Source organism: Mesoplodon densirostris, chromosome 1 (genome assembly GCF_025265405.1).
Source record: "Mesoplodon densirostris isolate mMesDen1 chromosome 1, mMesDen1 primary haplotype, whole genome shotgun sequence".
Lineage (NCBI taxonomy): Eukaryota > Metazoa > Chordata > Mammalia > Artiodactyla > Ziphiidae > Mesoplodon > Mesoplodon densirostris.
Window position 1 is genome coordinate 209,919,811 of NC_082661.1, and position 15,679 is coordinate 209,935,489.

The 15,679-nt window shown below is 41.2% G+C and overlaps 1 protein-coding gene across 1 annotated transcript; it reads left to right on the plus strand.

The window, feature by feature from the left end:
- The first annotated feature begins 3,845 nt into the window (after positions 1-3,845).
- LOC132486831 (HMG box transcription factor BBX-like) lies at positions 3,846-6,581 on the plus strand. The gene is made up of 2 exons (XM_060094393.1): positions 3,846-6,048; positions 6,139-6,581. Exons 1-2 carry the CDS (start codon positions 3,846-3,848, stop codon positions 6,579-6,581), a joined length of 2,646 nt encoding a protein of 881 aa, XP_059950376.1.
- The last annotated feature ends 9,098 nt before the right edge of the window (positions 6,582-15,679 follow it).

Sequence of the window (15,679 nt, forward strand, 5' to 3'; positions counted from 1 at the left end):
CCATTTCCTTTCCCCACCCAATCATCTTTCTTTGATTTGGTTTAGTTTCTATTCTGTATGTGAGAATGAGTTTGTTTTGGGGTGTGCTGTGTGTGTGTGTGTGTATGAGAGAAGGGAGACAGAGAGACAGAGAAAGAGAGTTTTATTAAATGGCCTGAAATATCTACTGTGGCATTTTACCATTATTTATTAAGAGAGGTTTGGAAATGGAAACGATTATTCACATGACTTTTAATCCCAGAATTTTGCAGGTCTTATGCCCTGAATTTTATATCTATATCTATATCTATATCTATATCTCTCTATATATGTATATGTATATATATAATTTTTCTTTCACCATCCTCCCATCACTGCCCCTCATCCCTGTCCCCCATCAGAAACTTAAAATGTGCAAAAAGCACAATATCTTTCAAAGTCATTAAAGGTAATTTTCACAGGCTAAATGCAAGTTCACAAGAAACAAATTCCATTATCGTATACATATATGGTGTGTGGAGGTGTGCGCTTTTGTTCAACTATAAATAAGAAGGAAAAGAATTAAAGGTTTTTTCCTAATGAGCTCTTGTCAAAGCCCAAACTTTCAAAAAAAATGTAGAAGCGTTTAAAAAACTCAACACCACATGTTTGCTTATTGCCAGTCATAACAATTATTAGCAATAATATGTAATTTAAATGGCAGTTCTTGGTATTTCACTGTAGTTCAGGTCCTACCAAATTTCACACAAAATTAATGGTGACTGACCATTTTTGAGGGCAAAAATTATATATATAAATATATATATATATATATATATTTATATATATATATATGGCATATGGTAAGGAAATAATATATGTTTGTAGAGAATAAGATAAAATCATAAAAAGAAAACTGTGCTTCCTAAAATTGTGATACCTCTCCATGAATTTTTGGCTGTGAAAGAAGTGCTCTCTGTAAAAGACAATAGTATTCTCTGTCTTATAAACATACTACACTTACAGAAGTAGAAAACAAGAAGCCACAGTAAACAGACATTTAATTTCTGCTGACATGAAGATTGGGAAGCGTAACTGGAGTCCGTAAAGTCTTTTCCATGCTCCATATTGTTTTAGTTTAAAATGGGTTTGGCTGAAAGAAAGAGTAAGAGCAAAATTGCAGTTACTTTAACTAGATGATAATGTCTTTCTCTCACACATAAAGGAAGCCTGGGGGTAGAAGTTCCCTCCTGACACGACTCCCTGGTATCCTGGACCCAGGCCACACTGTCTTGGTTCCCTCCCATCTCCTATGGCAGCTCCCATGTCCGGCACTGACCCAGCTGGCCCATCTTCCACTATCATCTATGCATGCCTGTCAGCAAGAAGAAGCAAGAGGGCACACCTCTGTCTTTTAAGAGCGCTCCCAGAACCTACACTCACCACTTCCCTTTGGCCAGAATTTAGTCCACGGACATCCCGAAAGGAAAGCTGGGAAATGTAATAGTTATTCTGGGAGGCGTGTGCGGAGCAAAAACTTTGGGTTTTGTTCCTAAAGGAAGAGGGGTCCAACCAGCAGTGTCTGCCAGACCCGTAGACTCCTAACCATGCATTCACTACAGGGCTGGTAGTCATGAAATTGGGGAATATTTGAGCTAGAAGGAATGTTAAGAGAGCATCTGATTTACTGATGCTTAACCAGAACTGAATATCAGAAAGGCACCTCATACTTGGGGCCCATCACAAACCCAGCAAATACGCATTTCTGGGTGTCCCACCTGGCCACGTGTCTTTAAACAAGACCCCCTACCCCCCCCCCATTTTTCTAGCTTTCTTCTCTGGTTAAGAAGCATTGACCAACTATTCATGTTTCAGATGTGACAACAGAGACCCACAAATGTTTAGTGAGTTTCTCAGGGGCTCAGTTAATTAGCAGAAGAGCCAAAACTAGAGCACAGACTCCCCGTTGCAGGTTCCTGCCCCCTCTCTGCACTCCCATGACTCCTGAGTTATGATCCATGGACACAGACAGCCAGAAGACTGGGCCAGTCATAGACATTGACCTTTCCTTTACACTTCTGTATTCCGTTTTTCATAAGTTCCTTTTTCTTCTGCTCTATTCCTCCTATATCTGAGGTCTACTTTCCAAGCTAAAGCAATTCCTCCATTTGAATACTGTTCACTAACAGAACTAGACCCAGCTGCCCAAGAATTCTCATCGAAGAACACCCTTGCTTCCCTTCGTGACCACCAGGTCGGTGCCAAGCACAATTTTGCATGAAAGTACAAAATGTATACACTTTCCTAAATGTGGTAAGACCCAGGAGTAAAACCCACCTTCATTAAAATTGCAGGGCTATTTTCATCTCCTTTCTGGCACAAGCAGAGAATTGCAGGAGCCACAAAAATAAACTTAAGAGAGGCAGATTTAATTTCACATGTGTATTTAAAATCTGATAGACTCAGCTATGGGCAATGGAGAATCTAAATCTGAATGGGACTCAGCTCCTATGTCAGGGAGCTGATTGTCTCATGGAGGATTCAGTTGTATAACCAGAGCCGACCCAGTGAATGCGCTACCAGAGTTTTCAACTAAGGAGGATGGGGTCAGAACGGAAGCTCTTCCTTGGGGGTATTGCGGTGGGCTTCACGGAAGAGGTGGCCACCCTGATGCAGGTGATATTGACAGAGTAGGGTGGGTGGGGTGCATTCTAACTAAGAATACAGCTTAAGGAAAATTACCTGACCGAAACAAAATGAAATGTATAAGAGGAAAAAGCAGCTATGGTTTGGAATGTACCTTAAGTCCAACAAGGAATTGAACAGAACTGATCATTGGCCAGAATCTTCTCAAGTCCTTCAGAGGTCAGAAGACGAACAAAGCATTTTAACAGGGAGTCTCTTAAACTTAAGAGATGGGTGCCTCTGACCTCAGCCTCCCACGTGAGAGCAAAGGCTCTCAAGCTCTAACTTGCACATAAGTCACCTAGAGATTTTATGAAAAAGTAGACTACTGTTCAGTAGGTCTGGGTGGGACCTGAGATTCTGCATTTCTAAGAAGCTTCCAGGTGACGACCATGGTCTAGAAGACGAGCCCAGCCACAGATGTGACGCTTGCAGGCCCCAGGGGGCCAAGCTCATCTGTGTGCAGCAGGGGAGGTGGGAGCTTGGCTACGTGGCTGGGCGTCCACGTTCCGTCCCGTAAGCAAGGCCCTACAGGACACGGGGCAGACCCAGAGCTGGAGGGCAGGGCCTCAGCCTCCAGCACAGCGCAGTCTTGCCTCAGGTCCTAACGTGTCAGGAGTGGGTGGATTAAGGTTTAAGAAAATATTTTATATGTTTAGAAGAGTTGAGAGTCATTCTTATTTTTTTAGGGAAGAAATTGTATTTAATTAGATTAATTAATTCATCATTTTAAGTTGAAGTATAGTTGATTTACAATGTTGTGTTAGTTTTAGGTGTACAGCACAGTGATTCATATATATATATTCTTCTTCAGATTCTTTTCCATTATAGGTTATTACAAAATATTGAGTATAGTTCCCTGTGCTATAGAGTAGGTCCTTAGTGGTTATGAGAGTCACTCTTTAAACAGCAGAATCTTGGAGTGTACAGTGAAGGGAGGCCGAGCGGCTCCGCGAGCTCCTCTCTCTCCACTTTCCCATAGAGAAGCCCTGACTGGCCGCTGAGGGCGAGCCACACACACGCCCTCGCGCCCGGCGAACCCGCGCGGTCAGTATCATAGGACACAGGCTTTGCCGCAGTTCATCTTCCTCCCTGTGTACTTTCCGTTTGCCTTCCTGGAATTCTGCTGCATCACAGAAGCTGGAAGTTCTGATGTTCCATTGAACTCACGATGGAAAGTCTTGACTTGACCGGTCAGAGTAATGAAAGGCAGTCATAGAAATAAAGATTATTCCGCAGAAGGAGAAGGAGCTGGAAAACGACCAAAACGAAAGTGCCTTCAGTGGCATCCATTGCTAGCAAAGAAACTTCTTGACTTTTCAGAAGAGGAAGAAGAGGAAGACGAAGAGGAGGATATTGATAAGGTTCAACTTGTTGGGGCCGCTGGTCTAGAGCAAGATGGTGAAACTGAAGATGATGAATCACCAGAACAGCGAGCCCGGAGACCAATGAATGCATTTCTCTTATTTTGCAAACGTCATCGCTCTCTTGTACGTCAGGAACACAGGAACAGGCTTGATAACCGAGGTGCTACCAAGATACTAGCTGATTGGTGGGCTGTTCTCGATCCAAAGGAAAAGCAGAAATACACAGACATGGCCAAGGAGTATAAACATGCATTTATGAAAGCAAATCCTGGCTACAAATGGTGTGCTACCACAAACAAGCCTGTGAAATCCCCAACATCCACTGTCAATCCACGGGAGAAACTATGGGCCTTCCCATCTGACTCTTCAAGAGCCTTGCCAAGCCCCAAGAAAACAAAGCCTGAAGAAATGCCTCAGCTTAACTTTGGGATGGCTGATCCTACTCAAATGGGAGGCCTGAGCATGCTGCTTTTAGCTGGAGAACATGTTCTTGGTACACCAGAGATATCCTCTGGCACTTGCAGGCCTGATGTTTCAGAATCCTCTGAATTGCGTCAGGAGTCACCATTATTTCAGTTTGCCGAGATATCTTCAGGTACCTCCCACCCTGATGTTCCGTCAAAACAATGTCAAGCATCAGCCTTGTTTCAGTTTGCAGAGATCTGTTTGAAGACTTCACAGTTGGGCGGTGCTGAACCTGTAAAACGCTGTGGAGAGTCTGCACTCTTTCAACTGGCAGAGATGTGCCTGGCATCAGAGGGGGTGAAAATGGAAGAATCAAAGCTAATAAAAGCCAAAGAATCAGATGGCGGAAGAATTCAAGAACTGGAGAAGGGCAAGGAAGAAAGAGAAATGAAAATGGAGAAAATAGATGAAGCCAGGTTCCAGAAAGAAGCAGAATTTGAAAAATCAGCTAAGGAAAATGTAAGAGATTCTAAGGAATTAAGAAATTTTGAGGAGCTGCGAATGGATGATATAATGGGTATAAAAATGGAAGCTCCTAAAGCAATTAAAAAGGAAGAATTAGAGGAAGATCAAAAATGTAGTCACTTCCCTGATTTTTCTTACTCTGGCAGTAGCAAGATAATAATAAGCGATGTTCCCAGTAGGAAGGATCACATGTGCCATCCTCATGGCATTAGGATCATCGAGATTCCCACAGCGTTAAGCAAACCAGAAAAGCTAAAAAAGGAAAAGAAGAAAACCAAAATGGATCGACAGGGAAATGATAAATCCACACCCAAGAAGACTTGCAAAAAGAGGCAGTCCTCGGAATCTGATATCGAGAGTGTCATGTACACCATTGAAGCTGTTGCAAAGGGAGACTGGGGCATCGAGAAGCTTGGAGATACCCCTCGCAAGCAGGTGCATACATCCTCGAGTGGCAAGGGAAGCATTTTGGATGCCAAGCCACCAAAGAAGAAAGTGAAATCAAGAGAGAAGAAAATGTCAAAGGAGAGATCCTCAGACACCACCCAAGAGTCAAGACCTCAAGATTTTATCAGTATTTCTGCCAGCAAGAACATTTCTGGTGAGGTCCCAGAGGGTATAAAAGCAGAACCTTTGACCCCTACGGAGGATGCATTACCACCCAGTCTATCGGGACAGGCCAAGCCTGAGGACAGTGAGTGTCACAGAAAAATAGAGACTTGTGGCTCCCGGAAATCTGAGAGGTCTTGCAAAGGTGCTCTTTATAAAACCCTGGTGTCTGAGGGTATGCTCACCTCTCTGCGAGCTAATGTTGGCAGAGGGAAACGAAGGTCAGGAAAAGGAAAGTCCTCTGATCATGAAGAGTGTTGGCATGAAGAAAGCTGGACATTTCACCAGAGTGGGACCAGTGGAAGCAAGAAGTTCAAGAAGACAAAGCCAAAGGAAGACTCTCTCCTTGGCTCAGCAAAGCTGGATGAAGAATTTGAAAAGAAATTCAACAGCCTCCCTCAGTATAGTCCTGTTACATTTGACCAGAAATGTGTACCTGTCCCAAGAAAAAAGAAGAAGAGCGGACATATGTCCTCAGAACCGACCCAAACCAGCAAAGGTCCTTTCCAGTCTCAGAAAAAGAACTTATTCCACAAAATTGTCAGCAAATACAAGCACAAAAAGGAGAAGCCTAATGTTCCGGAAAAAGGAAGTGGGGATAAATGGTCAAACAAGCAACTCTTCTTGGCTGCCATTCACCCTACAGAAGCCATATTTTCAGAAGACAGAAACACCACAGAGCCTGCTTATAAGGTTACAAATGCCCCATCCATTCCCAACACTCCAGAGCCAACAAGGGCGCAAGAACCCTTGGTGGGCAGTCAAAAGAGAAAAGCAAGGAAAACCAAGATCACACACCTTGTCAGGACAGCAGATGGCCGGGTATCACCAGCAGGAGGTACTTTGGATGACAAACCAAAGGAACACCTGCAGAGGAGTCTTGTTAAGGTGACCGAGACAGGCTGCAATGACGCATGCTCACACAACCGAGGGGCCACGGAGACGCGGAGCAGCACCCCGGAGATGCCCGCCGTGTCTGCGTTCTTCAGCCTCGCTGTGCCGGCCGAAGTGGCTGCCATGGAACATGCATAGAAGTCAGAGATCAACTCCGCTCCCCCATGATGGACAGCCAAAAGAAATGCCCCCGACTCCTGTACTTATTTCTTGCGCTGACCAGTGAAGCGCCCTTTAATTGTAAAACATTGTGCTTTACCTACTACCCTAGCCTTGTCTTTATTGAGAGATGCTAGTGAGTCCATGTGGTGGCAGATAGAGACAGCAAACAAGTGCTTGTTGCCCTACACGGCCCAGATTCACTTGAAGCAGAAGTTGGCACCCTGGGCCAGTTTGTTCTTTCAGAACCCAGAGTCTTTGAGGGTGATGTTGTCTGTCTGATAATGAGCAGAAATGGGATGATCCTAGAGCTTTGCTTTCTATGGAAGGCTTTTGATGGTAATAGGTGGTAACTTGGTAAAAGGCTGCCTTTACTGTAGCTCATCCAGCATCTCTTTTACCAACCAGAGAGTGTGAAACTAGTTTCATATATTACCTAGTTATTCTTTCAAAACAAAAACCAAAAGCAAAAAAACAAAAACTGACACACTGCACTAGTTATTATTAGATATTCTTAGTCTTTTTTGTACATGGAGGTTTATGTTCTAAGATGGTTTATATAATAGGCTATACCTACATTTACATTGTAGAATAATATTAAAAAGCCTCTTCCAGAGACTCCCAAACAGCACGGGCAGGCAGATGTACCGCTGTTAGCGGTGTATGCTCGGCCTTGTGGTCCATATATTCTGCACTTTTATATTTGCCACCAGAGTGGTAGTTTGCTGGCACAAAGAGAAAGAGAGAGAAGAAGAAAAATTACAGTTCTTACAAGCAGAATTTTTTTCTTAGCCTTGAGTGACCAAGAAGAATTTGCTTGGGTCCAATTGTGGCGAATATTTTCCCAGACAGGGGAAGAGTCCAGCAGATTACAGATTACTGATGTTTTCATGCCTTGAGGATTCTTTTATTTTTACACAAGGGTCTGAGTGACCAATGGATCGTTCATACAGACAAAAAAAGAAAAATAGTATTCAGAAGTGACCTTAGGATTACTTCACTATTCAGAACACATTGAAGACACACTCACTTTGTGTGGTCTTTGAGCTACAGCCCTTTTACATCCATCCCAGACAGACTGGACGGGTAGCAATTGCTATGCACAGCCTAATTGGCACTGCAGGTTTTTAGAGCCATTTTGAGTTTTTGTGGTTACGGAGGTATTGATGAGGGAGGTGTGCCTGACCAGAGTGGGACTCGCAGTTATAGATCCACCTGCAAGTTTCCTGTTTCCTTTTCATGTTTTGTTGCTTTTGAACATAAAACCAACCATACATATGCCAGTGCAACTGGATTAAGTGGCTTAGAACATTCAACATATTGACTCCATCACCTGACGTTCACAGTATCTTGTTTCTTAGCAACAGATGCAAAGTGATAAATCAAAATTAGTCTTCGGCTACAGATTTTACAGGGTATTTGTTCCATAGCACAAAGTATTTCCCCACTCTTGCATCACAGCACAAACTACCAACTTTTAAGTATTGGATTCCAGCAATAATTTTTACTGGTTTTCAAACTGGCGGAATTTTGATAGTGTTAGTTCAAGTTTGAAACTTTTGAATTAGATCTCTAAATGGTGACAGTTTACAAGGTTTTATCTAGCTATCTTATTTATACTTGACTGAATTGTAATGATGATTTTTTTTCTCATCGTAATTTGACCTAATAGCCATACCAAAAAATGACTCTATTAGTACTGACTAGGTTTAGCTTTTCACGGTTGTAGATGTTACTTCAGTTTCGGTGCTGGAAAATATGTACAACATACTAATAGAATTGAAAAAGAACAGAGAGATTTGGGCTTTTGTTTTTTTCAAAGCAGGTAAAGAGGGCATCAGGGCATTGGAACGGTGTCCTCAAAAATGCATATTCCTTGTGGGCATGGAGGAAGAAGGAATTAGTAAGCAAGGTTAATCAGAGGCAGAAGCTTAGCCCCATTCACACAGAAATAAATCAGGTGAGCAACCCCAGATTTTAGCATGATATTTTTACTACGATGCTGTTGTATTAATATTTTCTAAATTTCGAAACACAAAGTGAATGTTTGAAAATTGCTGGGTCCCAGTGTTGGTGGCTGTTGGAGTTTCTGGACCACTTGCTAGCAGTGATTTAAAAATTATAATTAGCTAAAATCCAAAAAAAAAAATAAAATCAACAACAAAAGTTGTTTGGTGCAGAACATGCACCTTGACAATGGCACTAACTTGTTATTCTCTAGAACATGTTAGAATAGGTCTATTTTTGCCAGTGCCCTCTCCTCCAGTCCTCTGATTACATTTCACTAGAGTTCCTTAACAGAGTGCTGTATATTCATGGGACCTTTCTTAAAAAGAAGCAAAACAAAAGATGACTTTTTTCTATGTGATTAATATATCTTACTTGATCTGCTTTTCCTAAACCTCAGTGGCTTTTCCCTTAGGCAGGGGTCGGGGTGGAGGGCGACCTACTGGATACGACTGTTTTCAGGTACTTTAGAAAAAAAAAAACCCACCTTTTTGTAGACATGCTTAATTTTTAAGCGGTTAGGCACTGAGAGTAGCAGAAATCCTGCAAAGCTCTATAGTCTTTTAGACACTCACCTTGTCATTTCTCTGAGTAATGTCTTGATTTCAAAAATAGTGCTTTTCTCATGCCCTGAATCCACTGGAGAGGGGTGTTGGTATTTTCAGGTAACAACATTTGTGAGCACAAATATTGCAGACCAACATGTAGTACCCTCCCCCATTTATCATTTTCATTTCACTTCTCTCATTCTTTTTTATTTTAGAAAATCATATTGCTATGGTGTGTACCTTAATCTGCCAGCAAACACCATCTACACTAACATTTGTCCCACAAGCATCCTCAAGAGAAAAAGTTGTTGCACCTTATATATATTTCAAGCAAACCAAAATATGATGCTCTTCTGCCTTTGTTTTATTCTAAATTGTTGTATCATATCTTTCTGAAACCATTCTGAATCTAGTTGAAATTCTCAATATTTATGCTTTTACCTTAATTTCTAGATTCAAACCTGTATATAAATCTTTGGAACAAAATTGTCCTAGCCCTTCTCTGTGTTGCTGGAAGTGGATGATTTAGTCTCAGATGGAGACACAGTACTGTTCCAGTTTTCTTTAGCCTTTTATTTATTTAGTTATTCTGGGTATTTTCCTATGTAATTTTGAAGTGTGTAGAGTATACTATAGTTACTGAAGCTGCAGCTCCAAGAAGCTGAGTGAAAGAGAGAAAATACTGTAAGACGCCCTTCTTAAGTGTTTATTTGTTTGGATAACTGTAATGAGGCCAGGAAAAGGCAAAAGGTCCCACAGCCACTTTGAAGACACAGGTTCTTATCCCCAAACTAGGTTAGGTCCCAGATTTTAGATGAAAATGGTGAATTCTTTAAAGCCCTCTTTTTTAAAAGGATATATCATACCATTGTAATTCTGACAGTCTTTTCCCCCCCGAAAATATATTTATTTAATTCCGTCAGATGAGCTTTCTACCAGTGCCCCCTCAAAGCCATGCTCAACTCATTCCCACGTTATCACTGTTATTATAGTTCCTGCCATTCAAACTGCTGCCGAGAAAAAAAGTGATCGAACACTGTGAACAAAAAGGAGCATCTGAACGGGTCTGGTTATTTAGAATCCAACTTGTGTAATCCCTGTCACTCTCTTATCAAGTCAGATGCTACTCTGCCTGAGTCATAGAAAATTTTGTTTGCACTCTGTAGTCCTTGGCTCATCCTCTGGAAATGTTTGCACCTATGTAAAATCTCAAGCAGATTATAAATCGATACAGCACTAGGAGTAAGCTGAAAACTGAATGACATGTTTTGTCTATACAGTTCCGGGGGAGGGATGGGGAATATCAAGTAGCTCTGTTCCAAGTTTGGCATTTGGCATTAATGTGAAGCAGTGGGACCATGCTGCCTGTTAAACTACTGTATGAATCCTAAGTGTTCTGGAGACCAGCAGCTGGAGGCTGGAGGCCAGCATCCATACAGCAAAGGGGAAGCATCGCCGCTTCTTGGGGGAAAAGGAAGGAAGTCGTGCAAGGCCTGGAGTCATCATTTGTAAAGGGGAAGTCGGGGTGTACGTGATGCTGTGAGAAGGTTCACCTTTGATTGCACTGCTTCACAGAGCCCTCAGATAAGGCCAATCCTAATGGGCTACCTCGGCTTTAACGGTTAATTCCAGTAAGTCCTGTTTCAAAGGTTTGTCTTTTTTTGCTTCTACCGTCAGGGCCACTGTTTTCCACTGCAGTGTTTTGACTTCCCAAACCACCTTCTCCAGAGAGAACAATGTATTGCTGAAAATGGGCAGTAGAAGCAAATGCTCTTATTACATTTGACCTATAAAGTATTCAGAGTGACTGTTAGGTGGGAATTAAAATTTAGCTTTCCCCACATAGGATCTTGTTTTGCACCTTATAAAGAGTGTACTAATTGTTAATTAGGTGTTGCTTTTATTTAGACAAGCATTCCCAAAGAATTAGATTTGGATTTTGTGTTTCTTTGAGTTTGGGGATTTTTTATTTTACAGTTATCTTATTTAGATTGACTAACCTCATACTTACAATAAAAAAAGAAACAGTGGTTCAGTTCATCTTACCAGATATGTCTGGTGATGTATTCAGAGTCTGATGGACTGCTTTGCTTTTATATAGTTTGGAAGTGATAGTGAAGTTTATTATACCCCATATTAAATGACCTTGTCCTTTTCACTGGGGACATTATCTTACATTTTAGAAACAGAAGCAGCAAAAGAGTGAACAACAAGACAAGTACATTTGATTCCCCTCATACACATCCATCTGTTTGTGCTACGCTTTCCTTAAAAATATCAATATACATTTTCTTCACACGTACAGAAAGTTTCCTCTCCTGGCCAAATTTTATTTGTGGTGGTATGATTTATAATAATAACAGAAAAGAGGAAACCTTGTACTTAGAAATTCGGTGGCCACTGTTTCCTTGTTGCAGTCAGTGGTCAAAATTGATCCTGCCCTGAAGTTGATCTTTTTTATTTATTTATTTATTTATTTATTTATTTATTTATTTATTAGTTTCTGCTTAATAACAAAGTGAATCAGTCATACATATACATCTGTTCCCACATCCCTTCCCTCATGCATCTCCCTCCCTCCCACCCTCCCCATCCCACCCCTCCAGGCGGTCACAAAGCACCGAGCTGATCTCCCTGTGCTCTGCGGCTGCTTCCCACTATCTATCTACCTTACGTTTGGTAGTGTATATATGTCCATGCCTCTCTTTCGCTTTGTCACAGTTTACCCTTCCCCCTCCCCATATCCTCAAGTCCATTCTCAAGTTAGGTCTGTGTCTTTATGCCCGTTTTACCCCTAGGTTCTTCATGACATTTTAAAAAAAAATTCCATATATATGTGTTAGCATACGGTATTTGTCTGTCTCTTTCTGACTTACTTCACTCTGTATGACAGACTCTAGGTCTATCCACCTCATTACAAATAGCTCAGTTTCGTTTCTTTTTATGGCTGAGTAATATTCCATTGTATATATGTGCCACATCTTCTTTATCCATTCATCGGATGATGGACACTTAGGTTGTTTCTATCTCCGGGCTATTGTGAATAGAGCTGCAATGAACATTTTGGTACATGGTCTCTTTTTGAATTATGGTTTTCTCAGGGTATATGCCTCGTAGTGGGATTGCTGGGTATATGGTAGTTCTATTTTTAGTTTTTTAAGGAACCTCCATACTGTTCTCCATAGTGGCTGTACCAATTCACATTCCCTCCAGCAGTGCAAGAGGGTTCCCTTTCTCCACACCCTCTCCAGCATTTATTGTTTCTAGATTTCTTGATGATGGCGATTCTGACTGGTGTGAGATGATATCTCATTGTAGTTTTGATTTGCATTTCTCTAATGATTAATGATGTTGAGCATCCTTTCATGTGTTTGTTGGCAGTCTGTATATCTTCTTTGGAGAAATGCCTATTTAAATCTTCTGCCCATTTTTGGATTGGGTTGTTTGTTTTTTTGCTATTGAGCTGCATGAGCTGCTTATAAATTTTGGAGATTAATCCTTTGTCAGTTGCTTCATTTGCAAATATTTTCTCCCATGCTGAGGGTTGTCTTTTGGTCTTGTTTATGGTTTCCTTTGCTGTGCAAAAGCTTTGAAGTTTCATGAGGTCCCATTTGTTTATCTTTGTTTTTATTTCCATTTCTCTAGGAGGTGGGTCCAAAAGGATCTTGCTGTGATTTATGTCATAGAGTGTTCTGCCTATGTTTTCCTCTAAGAGTTTGATAGTTTCTGGCCTTACATTGAGGCCTTTAATCCATTTTGAGCTTATTTTTGTGTATGGTGTTAGGGAATGATCTAATCCTATACTTTTACATGTCCCTGTCCAGTTTTCCCAGCACCACTTATTGAAGAGGCTGTCCTTTCTCCACTGTACATTCCTGCCTCCTTTATCAAAGATAAGTTGACCATATGTGCATGGGTTGATCTCTGGGCTTTCTATCCCGTTCCATTGATCTATCTTTCTGTTTCTGTGCCAGTACCACACTGTCTTGATTACTGTAGCTTTGTAGTATAGTCTGAAGTCAGGGAGCCTGATTCCTCCAGCTCCGTTTTTCGTTCTCAAGATTGCTTTGGCTATTCGGGGTCTTTTTTTTTTCCAAACAAATTTTGAAATTTTTTGTTCTAGTTCTGTGAAAAATGCCACTGGTAGTTTGATAGGGATTGCATTGAATCTGTAGATTGCTTTGGGTAGTAGAGTCATTTTCACAATATTGATTCTTCCAATCCAGAAGCATGGTATATCTCTCCATCTATTTGTATCATCTTTAATCTCTTTCATCAGTGTCTTATAATTTTCTGCATACAGGTCTTTTGTCTCCTTAGGTAGGTTTATTCCTAGATATTTTATTCTTTTTGTTGCAATGGTAAATGGGAGTGTTTTCTTGATTTCATTTTCAGATGTTTCATCATTAGTGTACAGGAATGCCAGAGATTTCTGTGCATTAATTTTGTATCCTGCTACTTTACCAAATTCATTGATTAGCTCTAGTAGTTTTCTGGTAGCATCTTTAGGATTCTCTATGTATAGTATCATGTCATCTGCAAACAGTGACAGCTTTACTTCTTCTTTTCCGATTTGGATTCCTTTTATTTCCTTTTCTTCTCTGATTGCTGTGGCTAAAACTTCCAAAACTAGGTTGAATAAGAGTGGTGAGAGTGGGCAACCTTGTCTTGTTCTTGATCTTTGTGGAAATGGTTTCAGTTTTCCACCATTGAGGACAATGTTGGCTGTGGGTTTGTCATATATGGCCTTGATTAGGTTGAGGAAAGTTCCCTCTATGCCTACTTTCTGCAGTGTTTTTATCATAAATGGGTGTTGAATTTTGTCAAAAGCTTTCTCTGCATCTATTGAGAGGATCCTATGGTTTTTCTCCTTCAATTTGTTAATATGGTGTACCACATTGATTGATTTGCGTATATTGAGTAATCCTTGCATTCCTGGAATAAACCCCACTTGATCATGGTGTATGATCCTTTTAATGTGCTGTTGGATTCTGTTAGCTAGTCTTATGTTGAGGCTTTTTGCATCTATGTTCATCAGTGATATAGGCCTGTAGTTTTCTTTCTTTGGGACATCCTTGCCTGGTTTTGGTATCAAGGTGATGGTGACCTCGTAGAATGAGTTTGGGAGTGTTCCTTCCTCTGAAATTGTTTGGAAGAGTTTGAGAAGGATGGGTGTTAGCTCTTCTCTAAATGTTTGATCGAATTCGCCTGTGAAGCCATCTGGTCCTGGGCTTTTGTTTGTTGGAAGATTTTTAATCACAGTTTCAATTTCAGGGCTTGTGATTGGTCTATTCATATTTTCTATTTCTTCCTGATTCAGTCTTGGCAGGTTGTGCATTTCTAAGAATTTGTCCATTTCTTCCAGGTTGTCCATTTTATTGGCATAGAGTTGCTTGTAGTAATCTCTCATGATCTTTTGTATTTCTGCAGCGTGAGTTGTTACTTCTCCTTTTTCATTTCTAATTCTATTGATTTGAGTCTTCTCCCTTTTTTTCTTGATGAGTCTGGCTAATGGTCTGTCAATTCCTTAAGTTGATCTTTATGCACAGAATTAGTTACTGTGAACATTACTACTCTTTCCAGAGATTTTCTAATAACTTGGGCCAGAACTGGTTACCGAGGAGCAAGGACCTAATTCCATGCCTCCACACCCTCCCACTGCACCGCACCACACGTCTTACCTCACAAGCTCTAACCTAAATCACAGAGGCACGCGTTTCGTGGACTAACCATCACATCCCCTGGCGGCCTCAGGGGAGTGCTCACGTCCACTGACACCTCCCTTTAGTGCGTCAGCTCGTAGCGGCAGAACTGGGGTGGGGGAGGTTTGTGATCTGGAGCTCAGCACATGCTCGGCAACATGTTTCTCATTTCCTTAGCATTCATGGCTTGCTCTCAGGAATCTGTCAAAAAGGAATAAAAACCACCTGCGAGTCCACATTACCAGATTATGAACTTTTCCCATAGGTTTGAATTGCTTACTTACCTATTATAAATTAACCACAGCTTCATTTGGCCACCAGGTCTTAAGTCTGTTGACAGTTTTCAGCATGACCGAATTGCTCATTTTTCTTGCTTTCAGAAATTGGCTTGGTTGTCTTTAGAGTTGGTGTAAACGTGCCATGTAATAAATGATTTCCACTTAATGGTACAACAGAATTATTGGTTTCTTAGATGTATGTGTAGTAAAAGTCAATATACACGTTTATATAATTTCTTTCCTCAAAATCTTATACTTAATTTAATTTCTAAAATTTGCACATGTAAGTCATGTGTATAACATGCTAAAGTACTTTAACTGTGATCTTAAAACTGAATAAAAAATATTTAATAGAAAATCAGAATATTGGGCTTCCCTGGTGGCGCAGTGTTTGAGAGTCCACCTGCCGATGCAGGGGACGCGGGTTCGTGCCCCGGTCCGGGAAGATCCTACATGCCGCGGAGTGGCTGGGCCCGTGAGCCATGGCTGCTGAGCCTACGCGTCCGGAGCCCATGCTCCACAACGGGAGAGGCCACAGCAGT